Here is a 21,384-nt window from a genome sequence, read left to right on the forward strand (position 1 = left end):
CATTTTGGCATGTCCATAAATTCCCTGAAACTGAATGCAAATTTGTGTGTGTATTCATATGCATTTTTCTCTTGGAAAAGTAGAGTCCCAAAAGGGAGTCTATTTTAAATTAACAAGCATTTATACAGCATTACTATCACTGGGCGCTTCATAAATATTAATTCGTTTAGTCCTCATAACAACCGTATGAGGCAAGTTATCCTCATTTTATAGATGGGGAAACTGAGGCACAGGGAGGCCAAGTAACATGCCCAAGATTACTAGCAAAAGGGCAGAACTAGGATCTGAGCCTAGGCTCTCCAGGCCCACTATACTGGGCTGCTTCTCATCTTGGGCTGTGGTCTAAAAAATCAAAGAGCCACTGACCTACTGGCTGTCCACCCTGCTCCACCGGGAGGGATGTGCACTTTAGGAAGGATGAGAGCCCGGAAATAAGCTATTTCTGACAGATAGGGGATATTAGGGCATCATCCCCTCTTCCCAGTGCTCCTGAAGTTAGACACATAGATAGTAACCTAGGCTGCTGGTAAAGGCCGGTGTAGATATGGAGTATCTTGGTTGTGCTTTGCATTTTAAAAATGCTAGCCATGATTTGTGTGACTGTGGTACACAGTCTAGAGCTATTTCGGTCTGATAGGTATATGTTGCTTAGTGCTTCAGGCCCCGGGGAGGGAGGGAGGCAGACTGGCTTTTATTGAACACTTACTACCCTGGCATTATACCCGTGCTTCTTCGTGTAATCTCCCCACATTGTCATGAAACAGATGACCCTTTAGCCAGACCTCATCTTCTCCTACCCTGCCCTCACTCAGCCACATTGGCCTCCCTGCTGTTCCTCCAACACACCGGGCATATTCCCACTTCAGGGCCTTTGCACTTGCTGCTCCCTTTGCCTGGAACACTTTTCCTCCAGAGAGCCCCTTGGTTTGCCCTGGCACCTCCTTCAAATTTTGCTCAAATGTCCCCTTCTCTGAGAGGCTGACCCAGACCACTCTATTTAAAATCCCAACACTTTCCCCCTTTGCCTGGCCCTTCCCATCCCCTTATCCACAGCAGTCCTTGCCATCTAACAAGTACATATATATGTATGTATGTGTATATTTATGGGTGTGTACACATACACACAGCCATAAGAGTGGATGTCTCCTAACATTTTATGCCCTAGACCCCTCACTTGCCTCACCCTAGTCCCAGCCCTGTGTAATATATATATAAGATTTTTTTTTGCCTCCAAGAACCAATTTTCACTCCCATGGGGGCGATATTGCCTCCATAGAGAATGCGTGCTCCAGGGCTATCTCCATTTCCTCCTGAAGAGATACAGCCTAAGGAAAGCAACATTTGCTTGGGTGCCCCCCTCCTCCCTGATTCCCACTAGGGTCTAGGTGATTCTGCTGTTAGTCAGTTGACGTGTTCTTTCATGCCAAAGCACCTGAAATTTATGGGTTAGCAAGAGTTGCTTGTGGAAGAGTCAAGTGCAGAAGCACCTGGAATGGTGGGGATGGGGGCACCAGTGGTTAGGGTATGGAGAGTTCTCAAGTCTCCCTTGGATTATGCCACTCTTTGCCAGCTCATAGTCAAGCAATGACCACTTGGCATCTTAGTTTAGGTTCTTTGGGAGCACAGAGCCTAAGATAAGGACTCGGGTGCAAAATAGATTCCCCATTCTCCCCTCCCCGTAGGCCCTGGCACAAAACAATATATTTTTTATATTGCTATGAAATAAATGAAGAGCGTGATCTGAAGTGGGAAGGCCAGAGAGCAGGCTACTGTGGTAGATTGAGCAAGAGACGACGAGGACTTGAACTTGTGCTTGGGAAGCTGGCATGAAAAGAGAGGTTCAACAGACACTTCTAGGATAAGATGAGAGAATTGTGGGGGGGGGGGCGTCACTGGGATGTGGAGGTGAGGGAGAAGCAGGAGTCAGCCTGCCAACAGTTAACCTATCAAATCCCAGTAGTCCTTGCGACATTGTGCTGAATCCTGCAAGTGTGGTAGGTAGGTTAAGAACCTAGACCCCGAAACCCACACACCCTAGGTCCAAATCCACCACTTGTTAACTATGTAACTTTGGACAACTTACTTAATTCACCTGCAATTCAGTTTCCCATCTGGAAAGCAGGGATGGAGATAATCATAATGGGACATACTTCACAGATAACTACTATTACAGTATCGGCAAGAACAGTAAATACTGCTCATGTCAGTAATTAATATGATGCTGCCTCTATTCCTCATTTTCCTAGTGACCTTTCTAAAAATGATTTCTCCCTTCTATTGAGCAAGCCTTCCACTCCAGTTTCTTTTCTCTTTATATTATTTGCTTCCAAATTTCAAAACATCCTTCGGATCACTTTGGAAACATGTGAAGAAAGAGGCAGAAGTCAAAGCGTTTTAGAAGATCTGGTGACCATAACTTACATTTCATAAGTTCTTGTACAAAGTCAAGACCCGGCAAAGTTTCAGAGAAAAAATGGAAGGCACAGCTAATCATGATGTTATTAGGTTGTCCTCTAGTAGGATGTGTAGTCTCCTTAAGGGTCATAGGCTGGCTTCGAAAAATTAACAATAATTTCTTTTCTGGTAATAATAATAATGTGGGTTTATGTGGAGAAAATTCTAAGCCACAGAAAGGTGTAAGGAAAAACTTTAAAAAGATACTCATAATCTTACCACTTAGAGATAATGTTGCCTGGCTGTAAGGATCTTCAGAATATCTTTGGGCTAGTTGCAGAACAGAAGCAACTAGATAGAGCCCTGGGAGATGTTAGAATCATGTTTTATTTAGAAGTATTAACAGATATAAAATTGAGCTCATTACTTTCTAGTATTTGTGGTGGCTTTGAAATGTAGCATCATGGCTAGGCTGAGCTATATTTGCCCGAATTCCCCTTCCTGAATGTTTTTGGTTAGTGAAGCACACAAGAGGGCTTCCTGTGGGAAATTTGGGCAGAAGTGGAGCAGCAGCCATTTTGTAGCTCCCACAGGTTGGTAATTATCAGCTGCCTCACTTCATTAGTATGAGGGAGCTGCCAGCCTGCAACTGCTCCACCTTCCCCTGGATCCTCCTTCGGCTCCTCTCCTCCTTCGGCTCCTCTGACTTCTGGGCCAGATGTGTATTCAATTTTGTGCTGAAGGGCCTGACTTCTGCAGGACATCTATACCACCAAGGTCACAGGCAACAAGAACTGACACAGGTTTCAGTCTGTTTTGTGGCTACAGTTCATGCTTGTGAGTTCCAGCTTGTTCTTGCTCTCCCCCATCTTACATCGATCCTCCCTTCCCTACTGCCTGCCAATCATAGATGTCAAGTCCTAGCATCAGATGTGAAGAGAACAGCTTTACAGAGACTGCTTACCCAGCTCCCCCAGTTGTATAAGGTCAAATCCTTGTGACAAATTCCTTAGTGTGTGTGTGCATGGACCCATGTGTATGTGTCCATAGTGATTCTCTTTCTGTGATTGAACCCTGGTTTATACAGATGAAACAGAAAAATTCTGAAGCAGTTAGAACAAATGGTCTAGAGCTGCACTGTTCAATATAGCAGCCACTAGCCACATATAGCTATTTAAATTTAAATTTATTAAAGTTAAATAAAATTCAAAATTCACTTCCTCAGTCATGTTTTAGGTGCTCAGTAGCCACATGTGGTTGGTGGCTACTGTATTAGGAAGCACAGATATAGAATACTTCCATTATGGTGAAATTTTCTACTAGACTGTGCTGGTCTCTAGTGATAACAACTAGTATTTACTGAGTTCTTACAATGTGTCAGATGCATTACAAGCATCTGTTTTACAGGCACTAACTCATTTAATCTGCATATAACTCTATGAGGGAGGTACTGCTACTCTACAGTTAAGGAAATTGAAGCACAATGATTAAATACCTTGTTATGGTCAGAGTTAACAAATGGCAGAGGTAAGATTTGACCCCAGAAAGTCCAGAGCCTGTAGTCTTAACCTTATGCCACACTGTGAAGGTCCCACTGGCCTGGCTTGGCACAAAGGGAGTGAGTGGCTCTGGTGGAGCCTCCTGCCCTCAAATGACTCTCTCTTGATTGGACAACGAACATCTCAGTAGTGACCATAATGGACTCCCCCAGTTTTCTTAGATTGTATGAACCTGGGTTCTTATATGATCTCAAGAAAGAAAAGATGCCTACTCTGCCCCACCCCACCCTCCAATGGCAGAAGAAGAGGTACCAACAACCCTGGTGAGAAGGGTCATAGTCAGATGTATTAGCTAAGGTAAGGCAAGTTGCTGCAATAAATAAACCCTGAAATCTCAGGGACTTAAAAAAAATACAAGTTCGTTTTCCATGTGTAAAGTCCAATCAGCAGCCTAGAGTAGAGGGCAGGGTGGGGCACAGAGAGGGACATCTGCTCCATGCAGTCATTCAGGGACCCAGGTTGACAGAGGCACTGCCATCTTCAACATGAAGATTTTAAGTCTGCTCTGGAGAGCAACATCCAGCAGGCAAGTGGAGAAAGAGAGAGACTGAGGGGAATCAGGTGGGAGATTTTTAATGGCTAGACTTCTGCACACATCCATTGGCCAGAACTCAGTCACATGGCCATTTCCACTTGCAAGGGAGGCTGAGAAATGAAGTCTAGCTGTGTGCTGAGGAAGAAAAAAAAAGTTTGGTGAGCTGCCAGCCATTCTCTGCCACATTAGACTTAATTTGAGTGCTGTGGAGTAATTAATATCCCTTAAACTAATGACAGGACAAAACTAATGTTAAAATGACGTTCCCCAGCCACCATTTTCTCTCTTGTTCTTTGTCATGATATTGACACGGTCAAAATTCAGGGAATCCATATGAATCAGAGGAGGAGGAGTCCTTGCTATTTTGAGTCTGAATGAATTTCCCTCCTTCTTCATGACTCACCTCCCCAGCTTTGCTCCCAGCAAATATCCATATCATGGTTTTTCCATGACCCTCAAGTGGGACTCCCATGTAATGAACCAGTTCTGTAAACAGCTACATACTAGTAAAAGCCACTGAGAAAGGCTGGAATTATGGATATTCATGCTGCATTCTACTTAGTTGGAAAAGTTGTACTTTTGAGTTTCCTCTGTTTGAAGCCATGTAACCTTTGCTGTAGCACTTCCAAGTAGAAGATCCTTAGCAGGCCCTTAGGTCTTTGTATGTCAGTGGCTCCTATGCTAATGTCTTCTCCTAATATTGTCTTTGGCTTCTTATGAGCTTTGAAAGTCTGATCTTGGATTCCTCACTTTTAATAACGTGTGACTCTTGACTTGGTAATCTTCTCCATATGGATAAAATGCCCATGTCCATTTACTTCCAGTGTATGAAGGAGCATGCCTCCTCAACCAAGCTTTAAATGTGATTAAGAGACTGGGCTCTTGAGGGAGAGTAACTTGGGTTCAAATCCTGGCTCTGCCTTGAATAAGTTTCCAACATTTCTCTGCTTGTATTTCTTCATCTGTAAAATAGGGATGATTACTTTGAAGGAAATTATATTATTCATAAAGTATTTTATCACAGTTCCAACAATAAGTTATAATTATTATTAATTCAGACAACAGGATTCTGTGTCCTTGTATAAAGTTTACCGTTATGTAATAAACTGTTTGTTTTTCTTAATGCAAACAATGTGATATCAGTAATTTGCAGAGGGGCATTTAAAAAATCATGAAAATGGTTTCTTTCCAAGATTTGCATGTATGTGATTTCCATTCTTACTGTAAAACATTTTTATTTATTCACTAATGCTTGATTAGTGAGAATATCTGTTACAACACTGTGTTTGTCTAATTCAAGTTTCCATAGCTTAGGATCATCAGAAAGCATCTCCCGGAAAGACCATGGGGTTCCATCTCTTCACATTACACATCAGGAAAGTGAAGTTCACAGAAATCCATTTCAGAGGTGAACGGGACTTGAAGATGACCTAGTACAATACTGTAAATCTAGAAAAATGTCCAAGGTATTCAGACTATATTTCATTATTTTAAAAGTTGTTTATTTACCCACAATAAGCTGCATGAGGAAATTAGAGTGTGATGTTTGTTTTGTTTGAAATTATATGCACACTGGTTTTCTACTGCCTTTCACAAACACTGCATACAGTTATAAACGTCTTTGCTCAACACAAAAATGGGGAAAAATGTTACTTAAATAAGCCATTTGACAGTATCTTTTAGGAGTTGAAGTTCGCTGGAAGAAAAGAATTACAAAATAGGTCATAGATAAGGAAAAGACTAGATACCCAACTAGTCCAACCCCTTCAGTCTACAAGTGAGGAAACAAGCTCAAAAACATGATGGGATTTACCCAAAGTTTATCCACTTATTCTAATTGTTGAAGGCCCACTGTATACCAGGCACTGGGCTTATGACAGGGAATAAAACAAAGCCCCTGGCCTCAAATAAAGGTTACATTCCAGTGACATTATGCAACTCACTTGAAAGTTTTAAAATTAAACTTTGAAAATACCCTATAACTGAAAATTCTTTACTAATTCAAACTTATCTCCTCTGGCCTGTCCACCCAAACTCAGAATTTGTTAGACTTTACCGTGAATCCAAATCAGTGTAATAATAAATCATGATTTATATTAGGAGCAAAGCAAAAAAGGCTATATAGTTGAAACACGACACAGCTATGGATTCAGTTAATCAGATAATTATAAGTAATTTTAATTTATTCACTAAAGCAAGACTATTGCCCATTTTATATTTTTCATTTCTCTCTTCTTTAACAAAATTCTATACTAAACTAAATACTATAGCAACGAGAGATAACTTTTACTTTATGCTGTGTGCATTCCTAAAAGGAAAGAAGTGGAAAGGATATAGGTCAAATAGGACACTGATGTTAAAAACTAATACACTAGCCACAGACATCATTGCAAAAGCAGCCTCCATTTATCTTGATGGCTTTTTTTTACAGCACTGTGATCTTATGAACGTGAGACCTCTTGCCAAGATCAATCCGTTTTTTGTTATTTCCTTGAAGTAAAGATGCATCCACATCAAGGAAGATTTCAACAACATATTCTCTTGGAACATTAACTTACTCCCTAACAGATTAAATCAGTGGAGCTATTGCTTTTATTCCTCAGATCTCTCTTAATTTTTACCCAGTCCTTTGGGGCTATGAATCCATCCCAGGATGAATGAATGTGGCAAAGTTTTGTTCAAAGTCATGTAAAAACCATTTTCAACTGCTTCAGGGACTAAACACTGAGGGAGTGGTTAAGGACACAAGTTCTAGAATCCCACCACCTCCACTTTCCAGCTGTTTGAACTTGGGAGTGACTCAAACTGTCCAAACCTCAGTTCTCTCATCTAGAAAATGAGAGATTAATACCTGGTTGTAGCTATTGTCAGGATTCACTAAGGTGACACATGAAGCATTTATAATGATGTGACATATAGTAAACCTTTATCAAGTTAATTCATATGTGTTAGAATGCTTTCAGGGGCAAGTCACAGAATACCTAATTAAAAGAACCATAAACATTAAGGACATTCATGTAGCCCACTTAACAAGAATTCAACAGCAGACAGTTCTAAGGTTGGTCCTGCAGCTCGGGGACAGCAATGAAGACCCAGGTCCTTTCCATCCTTCTGTCCTCAGGATACTGTTAATTCAGGGACTCAAATCATCATAAACTCAGGTTATCTCCATTTTCCACTTGCACTCACTAGCTCCTTTCAATGTTTTTAAGATAGCTACCACTGTTTTAGGCATCAAATCCAAACACAAAAATGTCCAGATACAGCACTATCCAATGGAACTTTTTGCAATGATGGAAATATACTACATCTGCATTGTCCAGTATGGCAACCAGTAGCCCTATGTGACTTGAAATGTGACTAGTATGACTGAGAAACTGAATTTTTAATTTCACTTAATTTTAATTAATTTACATTTAAATAGCCACCTGTGCCTAGTGGCTATTGAATTGGACAGTGCAGGTCCAAAGGAAGAAGAATTGGTTTTCCTTGAATCTCATCTTAAGAGCAGGGAAACTTTTCCTAGAAGTCCCCCAGAAGATTTTCCCATGTATCTTATTGCTCAAAAGCAGGTCACATGCCCACTCCTAAATCAAATATTGGCAAGGTTTTGAATCAGGCAGTTCCACGATTGGCTTAGAATAATCAGGATTTACTCCTGAGTCATGTGGAAAGGGGTGAGCACTCTATGAAGCCAGGGCTTATAGCCAGCAAGAAAGAAGCAAGGAATGGTTGTCATATAAATGATCAGTAGTATGTGCTGCCCCACTTCCACTCCATCTAGATCAGGGGTCCATAAACTATAGTCCACGGGCCAAATCTGGCCTACCAACTGGGCTTGTAAATAAAGTTTCATTGGACCAAAGTCAGGCCTATTCACTTACGTATTGCAGTAGTAGTTGCCACAGAGACCCCATGGTCCACAAAGCCAAAGTATTTATTATCTGGCTCTTTATAGAAAAAGTTTGCCAAACCCTGGTCTACAAGGACATTCCTTAGGGTTAAAGTCACCATTGTTAAAGATCTTGGCTAAAATGTACTTGTATGGCCAAAACAAGCACTTTGTACAGGCTGGTATAGAGGAGAGAGATCTGGAGAGCTGCTTTCAGGTCTTTGATACTGTTTCTTGCTAGGTAACCTAGAGAAAAGTTACTCCATTGCTTTGAGCTTCAGTCTTCTCATCAGCAAAGTGGGGATAACACAGATTTCTCTGCCTACCTCAGGGGCCTATGGTGAGATGAAATATGCCAAGGTGCTTCGTAAACCACAAAGACCTACATAAATGTCCAGTTGGTTTGCTGCTGCTGCTGTTTTTTTTTTTAACTACTTTTTCTCCCCAAATCCCCCCAGTACATAGTTGTATCTTTTAGTTGTGGGTCCTTCTAGTTGTGGCATGTGGGACGCTGCCTCAACATGGCCTGATGAGTGGCGCCATGTCCGCACGCAGGATCCGAACTGGCGAAACCCTGGGCCACCAAAGTGGAGCGTGCGAACTTAACCCCTCGACCATGGGGCCAGCCCCTGCTGCTGCTGTTTCAATGTTCAGTACCATGAGCTGTTGCTACTGAATCCTACCAAGAGACACTGGGATTTTTCCATGAAGAACAAGGCAAGGATAGCACTGGCCACTGGGGGATTGACCAATCAGCAAAAGCTACTTCTAGAGCTTTTATCAATTCACTGACTTGGTTGTAACTTTAAGAGCCTTTGAAATTGCCTCATGTAAAAAAACGTAGTTTGAAAAAATATAACTTTAAAATTGTTTCCAATTTCACGTTAGGAACTTTGACTAGGAGAGCAGCCTTAAAATGGGATTGCAGAGATGAGTGGTTCTCAGTTCAAGGCAGAACCCAAGGATCCCCGATATCCCAGGACAGTGAATGAGGAATCTGAAGACTATCTTCCACTGGGTAACTGAACTCACAGAATGTCAGAGTGTGAAGGAATCTTAACAGGCAATCAGTTGAGCCCCTTCATCATATGCAGGAAAGGAAGTACACTCTTCAAGGGTAATTCTAGCCAAAGTACAGCCATCTCACTGAAGTCTACGTAAAAGTTTAGAGGTGTAATATATGTTGTATCAGAATTCACTGGGTTCAGATGAGGATAATGCTGGTGATGTAAGCTGATAGGAGAGGCCCGTGATTTAGAGTATCTCTAGGCTTTAGACTAGAGTCACAAATCAAAACCAATCAAACAACCAGAGTTTATTGAGCACTTACTATGTGCTAGGCACTATGCAGGATACAGAGAGGAAAAAAGATGTCACCCTTACCCTCAAGGACCTGACTAGATATTTCTTCATACCATGAGGAGGAGCAGAATTCAGGATATGATGATGGCCTTCAACAATTCCTGGTAGAGCGTCCTGACACATTGTAAGTGTTCAATATGTATTTGTTTTAGAGTTAGTTTAAAATTTATAGACATAATTTAGATGTACAAACAATAGCAACAATAAACAAACAAACAAACTCCCTGAACTTCTTTTGATGTCTAGGATGGCTCCATCTCATTTTGGAGCCTTCGTTCCAGGGTTGTAGGAAAGGAATCCCTAAACCTAATGATGTGAGGTAGCTCTTTTTTGCTCTAAAATAGCCTCTAGCTAACTCAATGTCTTTTGGGTAAATGCTCAATCTTTGTTTTCCCCCCTTTTCCTTCTGGCAGTCAAGATGGCTTCTGGTCAGGAACAGGGTGCTAGTATCCTTCTGGCAGCAGGGAGAAGGGGCCTGGATCTGTGAGCTCACTCTGTGCTGAGCCCTAGGTTCTTGATGGCCTCTCCAGAGATCTCCCTCACCCTGAGGGGTTCCTACCCAGGAACCAGCTGGCATCCACTGCTGAAGGCTGTGTCCAGTGGTCCCCATGGTCTATTCTCTCAGAATCCCATCCCAGCCTGAGAGTCCCTCTCTTGCTGACCTAGGTCCCCTCAGCTCACACCACTGAGTGTCTGTCACATCCTCCATCTGGCCCCTGGTCTAAGCTGTCCACACCATGGTCTTTGCAGCCCTGGCCCTGCCCCTGTCTCTCAACACAGTTACTCACTAAGAACATGGAGGCAATTTGGAATCCTTAGCCTGCCACACAAGAGACAAGAAAGACCTGGAGAGGACCATCTCCAGCCTTCTCTCTGCCTACAGCATTTCTCATCTCTATCATTGTCTCCTCTCAATGTACAGGCCCCTGTGAGGAGTTCTCACCAGGAGTTCTAAGTGGAAAGTGGGACACAGTGTCCTCTGCTTTCAGTTTCCCCCTCAACCTATCTAGAGTCTCTATCACTCCTTGTCAGTACTTCTACTTGCCAGGGAAAGAGTCAGGGCTCAACAGAAATGACCTCATGCCTGTGTGTGGGGATTGGGATTTTAGAAAGTTGTGAGATTGGCTGAGCATCAGATCAATGCCATGGTATTTATAATCTCATTTTTACAGATAGAGAATTGAGAGAGGAGACCAGCACTGGGTTTGGTAGTGGAGGACAAAGTCAAACAAGACAGGTTCCCTGGCATTCAGGAGCATATAGTCTACCTCCCACAGCTCTAACATGTGCTGCACAAGGAAAAACAAAGACTTGGGTGGAGGAAGCATGAGAGGATAAGAGGAAACAAGACAGTGAGGCCTTGGAGAAGGGGAATTATAGAGGAATCCAGCACTGGAAATGCCTGCAGCACAGAAAGATCTAGGCCCAGCCCAGAGAGAGAGTAAGTTGGGGATTATAGCTCATGAGATCACCAAACTGGCTCAAATGTGTAATTGTTTCCAAATGGGGAAGACAACTCTGCAAGAATGAAATTATAACCATCTTCCACTATTATGTCATCTCATCCTCTGGAAAATAGTTGTACCTAAAAGAAGACCTCCTTCGAAGACCAAAAGAAAGAAAGAAAGAAAGAAAAATGGCATTGGCACGGCCCAGGAGAGCTAGAAGCCAGAGGTAAGTATAGTTAGCTGCCAAAGCTCATTTGGGCTTCTGGTAGACCAAGAATGACTCCCTCAAACATCACCAAATTACACAACTGAAAGTGTTAAGGTCTAAGGATTCTCTCTGCTGGCCAGTGGCCTAAGAAGAGAGTGTCAGACCTACCTCTCCTTGCTGTCAAGAGCTACTGAGTCATCTTCCAGGCTTCCAGGGTGAAGCTATTGTGTTTTCCGTCCAGATTCCCCAGAGCCAGGGGGAATGGCTGCTCTCTGGCGGCTTAGCCCAGGCTTCCTCTCTATGTTCTCCCCATGCCTCAGTGACATGTTCATTCAGTCTTCACTTACCGGGCAGCCTGGAATAGTATGAACAGTACAGGCTACAGATTCCAATGGGGAATTCTCTTAGCTGTGTGACTCTGGGCAAAGGACTTAAGCTCTTTGACACTCAGTTTATTCATCTGCAAACTGAGACTAAAATCATCTACCATGAAGAGTTTTTGTGAGGATTAAATGAGATGATGTACATAAAGCACGTAGAAGGAGCTGGCCCAGAGCAGGCTCTTAGTACTCATTAGTTTTCCTCCCATTAGTTTCTGACCACCTTGCCAAACCTTCACTCTCCCTTCTCACCCGGCACTCACAATGCACTGAAAGGACTCATGACACAAAGGAAAAACATGACGACACGAGACAAAGTGACAAGTATAAAAAGATATGGATCAAGAGAAGGAGGATCACTGGGGAGAGAGATTTAATTCTTCTGAAGCGGTCAGAGCAAGTTTTATAGAGGTAGTAACATTTGGCTGGACCTTGGAAGATGAGTGTGTTTCCAATGGGGATGACCCCAGGAAGCAGAGGGAGGGAGTAGGGAAGTAAGAGAGGGAAGGGAGTAAAGCCAATAATGGGTGCATTAATGAGCAAGTTACTACTGTGGGCAACCGAGGCACAACCTGCCAATCTACTAGGCGTGTAGAACACACCTCAGCATTGTCCCACCAAGGGATGAGGAAGCTGGCTGGCATAGGTAAATGCCAACTCCCATCCCCCACTTCTTTGGGGGTAACTCCCTGGCACTTCTGGCTTATTCCATACACAGGCCAAGCATGGTCCCATGGGCACAGATCCTTCTCAGTCAGAGAGACATGGAAACCATCAGCATGCACAGGATCTATGTGCAGGTGACTTCTAGGGTGGGTCAAGGGGGTATGGACAGCACCAATAGCATCTGCTACAGGTGGCTTAACATTTAACCAGCCTATTCCACAGATTTGGCCAAAGGCCATATGTTAGAACCCTATAGCACTGACTCACACTTTAGGACTCAGTTATAGTTTGTATTGTTCTCATGTGTCATAGTCACATCCCTCCAACTGGAGTGCAAATTCCCTGGAGTCAGAGATGATGTTCTCCCAGCAGCCAGTAACGTTAGGCACACAGCAGGCACTCATTACCGTACAACTGATTATCCAGTGTAGAAGCAGCAGGTCAGTCCCCTTGGCCTTCATCAAAGACCAGACCTAAGATATCCTGAACTGAAGAGAACCTGCCTCAGTCCAAAGCTGTTCAGGCAGATGGTGCTTATGAGCCATCTGGATGATCCAGTCCAACATTCTGTGATTCTCACGATTATGGATTCCACCTTTATTTTTAATCTAGAGATACACAACCACCAAGCAACTGAGCCTAGCATAACAGAGAGGCTAAGAATGCTGAAAGACAGGATGGTGTAGTGGTTAAACACACAAACTTTGGGTGAGATGCTCCGAGTTTGAATTGCAGCTCTGCAGCTGAAATGTTTAACCTAGGGCAAGTTGCTTACCTTCTCTGTGCCTCAGTTTTCTCAGCTTTAAAAATGGAGCTAATAATAGCCATTATTATTAGCTAATAATAGCTTAATAGCTAATAATACCTATTTCAAAGGGTTATTGGGTGAGCTTTAAATGAGTTAGCCTTTTATATGGGCTCAGAACAGTGGCTGGCACATGGTAAGTGCAATCAAAGTGATTATTAAGTAAAAGAAATATCTTAGTGGGAGTTCTGAAAGACAATAAAAAGAACTCCTATTTAGTCCTTTCCAGATCCCAAAACACTTCATTCAGGAAAACCTTTGCATACATAATGTCATATGTCAATTATATGTCAATAAAGATGGAGGGAAAAAATCTTTGCCTTCACAGTTTATTTTTTTTTAAATATATTGAGCCTTACAAGAGCCCGTCAGGGGAGCTCACAATTATACCCATTTTGAAGATGAGAAAATAGAGGCTCATATTGGTCTAGTGGCAAATCAAGATCACACAAACAGCAAGTGGCAGGCATGGGGAGGGCTCTGGCCCTAGATCTCACCACCTTTCTACTTTATCATGCCGTCAGGAGCAATGTTTTAGCCAATTCTTTAAGACTGGATCCACGCTTGGGCATGCATCAGCATCCCCTGGAAGGCTGATTAAAACACAGACCCCACCCTCAGAGTTTCTGATTCAGCGGGTCTAGGGTAGGCCTGAGAATCTGCACTTCCAAAAAGCTCCCAGGTGATGCTGATGCTACTAGTCTGGGGGCCACACTTTGAGAACCACTATGTTAGGAAATTAATTCATGAGAGAGGCAAAGCAAGAAATATATTCAGTGGGCTTAAGCATCCACTCAGGTTTTCCCTGCTCAGGTTTGTTTCAGAGCCATGCACTTTCCTGCTTACCTGCCCTGTTTTCATCATTTTTAATTATACTTTTTCAAAATGACTTATTTCTACCAAGCAGCTTTCATTTTGATGATTTTTTCCCTTGTGTTCCACTTTCCTTCCTCACTCACCCTTGCGGTGGGAAAAGCACCGAAACGTGAGACCGAGGATCTAGTATCTAGTCTGGCTTTGCCGCTTCCTAACCAATAATGTCCCTGGGGACATTTACTCATCAGTAAAGTGGGGACATTTGATTTTTGCCCTGCCAATCCCACAGTGATGTTTCAATGCCCCAAGGAGATGATGTGTGTGAGCACAGTTTACATGAACGCCACATGGCCACGAGAGCATTTGTAGCCCATGACATATATCTGGAGGAGTTTTCTCTCCCTCCTTATGTCTTGCGCTGGTTGTGTAGGAAGTGGTTCTCAAAATCTCTGAAGCAGTCGCATCAACATCACCTGGGAGCTTGTTAGTAATGTCAATTTTCAGGTCCCACCCCAGGCCTACTAAATCAAAAACTCTGGGGGAAGGACCCAGAAATCTGTGTTCTAACAAGCCCTCCAGGTGATTCTGATGCACACTCAAGTTTAAAAATTCTGGATTCACGGTTATGAGCACAAAGTTCAGAGCGGGGTACAAATCCCAGCTCAGCCACTTCCTTGAGCAAGTTACATATCTCTCTGAATCTCAGTTTCTTGATCTGGGAAATGAGGCTAGGACTAAGATCTCCTCTTCATAGATTTAGTTGAGAAGCTTAAGAGAGTAGATGTGTGTAAAGCACGTAGAGGCACACTGTAAGCAGTCAGTTCACATTTGCTCTTATCATTTCTTTTTGTAAGGTATCATGGCTTCTTGACAATATGCTCCAGTGCCTACTTTTTGAAGGATTGTCAATTTTGTGTTAGCCTGCTGGGAAGTTTTCCATTTAGTTTCTATGCATGTATGTACGTGTGTGTGAGTGTGAGTGTGTGTTGTGTGCATGTGTTTTATGTTCTTGTTTGCTGCTGGTAGATATTTGCTTTATCCAATGAAGATTTCTTGGTCCTGCCACTCTCTTCTGAATAAGAAAGGTATTTCTGTGTGTGTCTTTAATAATGTCCTCTTAAATAACATTCCTAATGACGATTCTTTACATTTGCATAGCACTGTATTCTTTCGGCAGTTGTACCCACAGATATTGCAGCCTCAGGATTTCAGGCCTTTTTACCGCCTTCTTCAGGTATCTTTCCTCCTTGTTTCATAAGCTTCTAAAGATCCTCTTCTAAAAACCATGCTGCTTCATTTGGCTGATGCAGAAATGCCTTCAAGTAGATACTTTTAAAAACAAATAAACACCAGAAATAGACCCTCACATATATAGCTCATTGATTTTTGACAAAGGTGCCAAGACCATTCAATGGGGGAAGAACAGTCTTTCCAACAAATGGTGCTGGGAAAACTGGATATCCACATGCAAAGAATGAATTTGGACCCTAACCTAACACCATATACAAAAATGAACTCAGAATGGATCAAAGAACCTAAACATAAGAGCTAAACCTATAAAATTCTTAGAAGAAAACATAGGGGAAAATCTTCATGACACTGGATTTGGCAATGATTTCTTGGATATGACAGTAAAAGCACAGGCAACAAAGTAAAAATAAATTGGACTTCATCAAAATTAAAAATTCTTGTGCATCAAAGGACACTATTAAGAGAGTGAAAAGACAACCCACAGAATGGGAGAAAATATTTGCAAATCATATATCTGATAAAGGATTAATATCCAGAATGTATAAAGAACTCCTAAAACTCAACAACAAAAAATTCCCAAACAACCCAATGCAAAAATGGGCGAAAGATTTGAATAAATATTTTTCCAAAGAAGATATACAAATGGCTAGTAAGCACATGAACAGCTTCTCAACGTTACTAATCATTAAGGAAATGCAAATCAAAACCACAATGATACCGTTTCACACCCATTATCAAAACAACAGAAAATAACAAGTGTTAGTGAGGATATAGAGAAACTGGAATCCTTGTGCCTTGCTGGTAGGAATGTACAATGGTGCAGACACTGTGGGAAACAGTTTGGCAGCTCCTCAAAAAGTTAAACATAGAGTTACCATATGACCCAGCAATTCCACTCCTGGTTACATATACCTAAAAGAATTGAAAGCAAGGACTCAAACAGGTACTTGTACACCAATGTTCATAGTAGCATTATTTATAATAGCTAAAAGGTGGAAATAACCCAAATGTCCATCAACGATGAATGGATAAACAAAATGTGGTATGTACATGCAATGGAATCTTATTCAGCCTTAAAAAGGAATGAAATTCTGATACATGCTACAACATGGATGAACTTCGGAAACATTCTGCTAAGTGAAATAAGCCAGACACAAAAGGACAAATACTGTGTGATTCCACTCATATGAGGTACCTAGAAAGGCAAATTCACAGAGACAGAAAGAATAGAGGTTACCAGGGACTGGGGGAGGGAGGAATAGGAGTTATTGTTTAATGGGTACAGAGTTTCTATTTGAGATGATAAAAATGTTCTAGAATTGGATAGCGGTCATGGTTGCACAAAATATAGTTTAATGCCAGTGAATTGTACACTTAAAAATGGTTAAAATGGTAAGTTTTACGTTATGTTTATTTTACCACAGTAAAAAAAAATCCTAAATAAACACACACACAGATAAAACAGAAAAAAAAATGAAGGAAACAGGCACCTTACCTTCCAGGGATGTAACCAGAACAAAATGGAGACAAATGATGACAAGGAATATCTTGAATGTCAGTAAAAGTTCTTCAGGTCTGCCAACATGGCTACAGTGCCCGCCAAAGAAAAACATCCTTGAATAAAATAAGGAGAAATCATATCATCATAGCTTGCCTTAGTCACAACAGAGCAATACCCGAAAGGTCAGTTCCTCAAAGCAACCTGCAATCCCGCTTCCTTTAAATTTCTCTGGCTCCAGAGAATGACAGGGCCAGGTGGGCACTGGTTACAAAAACAATGTTTATTATAAGAAGACCACCCAGTGGGATAGTATATTAAAAGTGATAGCAAGGTAGTCCGTGTGAATTTATGGAAAACATCAACACATACAAAATATCAAGAGAAGAAATTAAAAACACAAAACACTGCAAATGTAATTATGACCACCATATACAGGCTGGTTAAAAACTATGCTGGGGCCGGCCCCGTGGCTGAGTGGTTGGGTTTGCGCGCCCCGCTGCAGGCGGCCCAGTGTTTCGTCAGTTTGAATCCTGGGCGCGGACATGGCACTGCTCATCAAACCACGCTGAGGCAGCGTCCCACATGCCACAAGTAGAAGGACCCACAACGAAGAATATACAACTATGTACCGGGGCGCTTTGGGGAGAAAAAGGAAAAAAATAAAATAAAATAAAAAAACTATGCTAAGAATCAGAAGGGGTTACAGAATCTTAAAAATAATCTACTCCTATTTATGTCTTATGCTGTAATAGGATGGGTACATTGCATTTCCTATTTATTACATATCAGTGCATTATCACTGCTTGCATTTTTAGTAGTCAGGAGGTCAGAGTCAACATTTTTAAAAAGCAAAGTTTATATCAGAACTGAATTTAAAAGCCTCATTTACCACTCATTTATTCATTCAACAAATATCTATTGAGGACCAATACATACCTGATGAGATGTGAGGGCTGAATGGGAGTTAAGTGGATGAAATACATGTGGTGGAGGTGGGGCAGGGGCTGGGGGGAGCTTGACACACAGAGATAACTGCAAATGGTAAGACTGTGTCCCTTCCTCTTATGGTAGAGGAGTTGGCCAATAGAGCCCTCTGACGAGCAGTCAGCACCAGCAGCAGAGGCTAGTGTGGGGTGCTGAGGGAGGAAGAAGGCAGCCAGGAAACCACAACCCACCCACGGGCTCAGGCACAAGCGGAGGGGCAGTGAGAGCCCACTGAGCAGGCACCCTCTACATGGCCACAGGAAAAGTGGCCAGGACAGACCAGGCTGTGTGTTCTCAACTGGCAGAGCTCCTGGCCACAGGGCATCCCTGAACCCAGACACCACTGCAGCTTCTGCCAGCCTGAGATAGAGTGTGCATGAACAGTGGTGAAGATTAAAGAGCATGAGTTCAAAGGTCCTGGCTCTGCCACGCATAATCAGATGACTTCGGACAAGTTATTTCCAACAGCCAAGATCTCCCATCTAGCAAATTGTGATAACACCAACCTGATAGTGTTGCTGTGGTGAGTGAACAAGAGACCTTCACACAGTGGCTGGCACTGTGAAGGCACCATAAATGCTAGCTGTACTTTTCACTCATTCAGTCAACAAATACCAATTTTGCACCTAATATGTGCAGGTAAGATAGAGCAGGGATTACAGGGAGGAGGGCATGGAAAGATGGGGATAAATCATGATTTCTCAGTCTCAAGGAAAAGCTGGCAGTCTTTAAGAATCCTGTAATTTAATAGCCATCGCCAGTACCAGGGGGGTGACTCTTTCCTTGGACATGGCATGATAATGTCTCAGACCAGGAGATAAATCCTCCTCCTTCCAAAGAGGACTCACATTTTTTAAATCAATAAATTGTATTATATATTAATAAGACATTATGTTAATATGGTAAAATGCTCTGGTTTGTCCATCCTCTTCAGCAATTTTATCCTCTCTCTGTTCATAATGGCATATTATTGATCCTCCCAAATGAGTCACTCCAACGAGAATGTTCATATAGTTGTGCAAAGATGTAGCAGTCTCTCTGGAGGAAAATTTAAGTGTCTGTTACAGCTACACACAACAATATTGATGAATCTCAGAAATATATCTTAGATAAAGGAGCCAGACATAAATGAATGCATACTGTACATGATTCCATTCACATGAGGAACAAAAGCAGGCAAAAGTAATCGATGGAGTAAGAGAGTGGTTATCCTTGGAAGTGGGGAGAAGGTGTAATAATTAGAAGTGGGCACAAGGGGTCTTCTGAGGTACAGGTAATATTCTGTGTGCTGGTTACATGAGTGTGTTCACTTCCTGAAATTCATTGAATTGTAACTTGCATGTATGTCATAAAAAGTTTCATTTAAAAGTTTAACAATTAATCCACTTTTTGTTGCTGAACTCAGTTCCCCCTCCAAAAGCATTGCTCTTTTTTTCTTTTAAAAACAACTATATTTATTTAGTGAACTACACCTCTACAAAAAAAACTCTCCCTGGGATTCACAGAGCTGACTTATAAGGTTTATTGCACAAGTCTCTAATTTTAGTTCTGGAAAGAGTATCGGAGCAGTTTATTTCTGGAAAGGAACTCAGGATTCACCTAGTCTCAAACTCTCATTCTACAGAAGAAGAAAGAGGCCCAACGTGCTCTAGGGGATGGGTCAAGGTCATTTGGCTGTTTGGTGCTACTCCTACTCTTTCCACCAGGCCACAGTGCTGGCCTCCTGAGAATTTGTCTCCTTGGAAGTAAACTCTTTTGAGTCCATCAGGTGAAATGAGTCAACAAATTCAAAATGCTATTATACAATTTCAAAATTTCTGCAAACTCATTCTTGAGCTTTGCCAGCTCCTAGAGCAGGACCTAAGTGGTGTATAATACATGGTCAAAGTTAAATTAGTCATAGTACATAGTGACTGGTTACTATGTGCTGTGACTTGGTCCACTGATCAAAAGAAGCCATGCCTTTTCACTGAAGAGAGCTTGTACTCAACTCCCAAATGATGGCAGGAAAGGCCAGAATGAAGGGAGATTCCAGCAATCATCCTGAAAAGAGAATATGGATCAAGAAGAACTTACTACAGACCGGATGCCACTGAAAAGACTGCTTTCAGTTGTCAAGTCTGGAATATATCTCCTCAACTGAATAAATATTTCCCAATAGGGGGAAAAGTTTTATGGTATTTGAAATAATGCAGCTCCTATTGCCTTCTGCATAAACTAGAGAACATCCTAAGTCATAAGGTCTCCAAGATCATTGGTCAAAGAGGGAAATCTGTGGATTTGGTAACTCTTACTTATTATACATAAAAGTCATTTTTATCTTTTTCAGCTGGAACTTTTCTTCATCTTCTGGTTGGGTTAGCAACGCTATCTAGGTCATCAACAAACATGATTTGAACAGTTACTGGTTCTTGGCAAATTTTCAAAATGCCAAGGATGGCTGATGAGATAGCACCAATTACAAAGAAAACTCCTTGCCAGCATTTAAACAGTAAAATCTAGACCTTGACACTAGACAACCATTCATTAAAGATTATCCCAGGTTCATCTCGATCCAGGGTCCCCTTTTAGGGTTGTGAACTCTGATGTAAATGGCAACCCCTAGGGTTGTACAGAGCACAAGCTACATGACTGTATGCCATGGTCCTGCTTGTACCTCTCCAGGAAATTGTTCTAGATCTCTTTAATTTCATTAAATAGTATCACGATCATATTTTAAAAAGTTTATATCATCAGTGCAACCCTGAATGGCAATAAACGACAAATCTATATTTATGTAGATATAGAATAATTAAAGTGTAAGATTTAACAGGAGGGGGACTAGCTTGATACCACTGTAGGGAAGGTCTGGGCACCTCTGGGAACTGGCATAATTTGATTACAGCATGGCTGCTATGGTGTATGCAATGATTGATATTTTTGACCTGAGTAACAAGAGCTCTGATAATTGTTCCTCAAGTGTTCTAGAAAACTTTGTGCCTTTGAGATATTTACACTGAGTCATGATAAGTGTTGGGTAACAAGACTGGCACAAGGGGAAATCTAAAAGGGAAGTACTGAAGAGGTTTTCAGTGCAGATAAAGCAAGAACTAAAAGGGGAAAAAGCAAGTGACTTGGATCATTCAACTGTCAAAGAAGTCAGAGAATCCCAGGGCTGGTTTTTTTAGAGTCTCAGTTATATGTTTAACTACTTAAAAAAAAGAATCAGGAAACTGTTAGTAAAAGCATAATTAAATTTTGATTTGAACTCTACTGAAAGACCCTAATACAGCAAATATCTCAGAAAAAAAAATTTCTTCAGTGTTCCAAGAATGTGTTGGGTTAGGTTTTTAGGCCAAACCTTCCGCGGAAAGCAATTAAAAATCATGATTAAAATATTGAAAGCATTTTCTTAAATATATCAAAGAGCTGACAAGATAGAAAAGAATGTCAGGCCAAAGGTGAAGCCAAAGCACAAACTCAGGGAGGTAACGTAAGCAAAAGAGCCAATGATGCCAGAGGGTACAGGCCTAATCAGGCAAACTTGAGCTCCAGATACAAAGCACAAAAGAAAAATCAGAGACGCGGAGAAAAGAAATACAAG

General features: G+C 41.7%; 1 protein-coding gene across 2 annotated transcripts in view; it reads right to left on the bottom strand.

The window, feature by feature from the left end:
• Nucleotides 1–21,384, bottom strand: part of ADGRG2 (adhesion G protein-coupled receptor G2) — a 113,394-nt gene that overhangs the window by 51,029 nt on the left and 40,981 nt on the right. For both annotated transcript variants that reach the window (XM_070605289.1, XM_070605290.1), the window contains exon 3: nt 16,812–16,930. In XM_070605289.1, coding sequence (XP_070461390.1) covers nt 16,812–16,929 — 118 coding nt within the window. In that variant the 5' untranslated portion in view covers nt 16,930. The remainder of the gene's footprint in view (nt 1–16,811; nt 16,931–21,384) is intronic.

Source organism: Equus przewalskii, chromosome X, assembly GCF_037783145.1.
Source record: "Equus przewalskii isolate Varuska chromosome X, EquPr2, whole genome shotgun sequence".
NCBI lineage: Eukaryota > Metazoa > Chordata > Mammalia > Perissodactyla > Equidae > Equus > Equus przewalskii.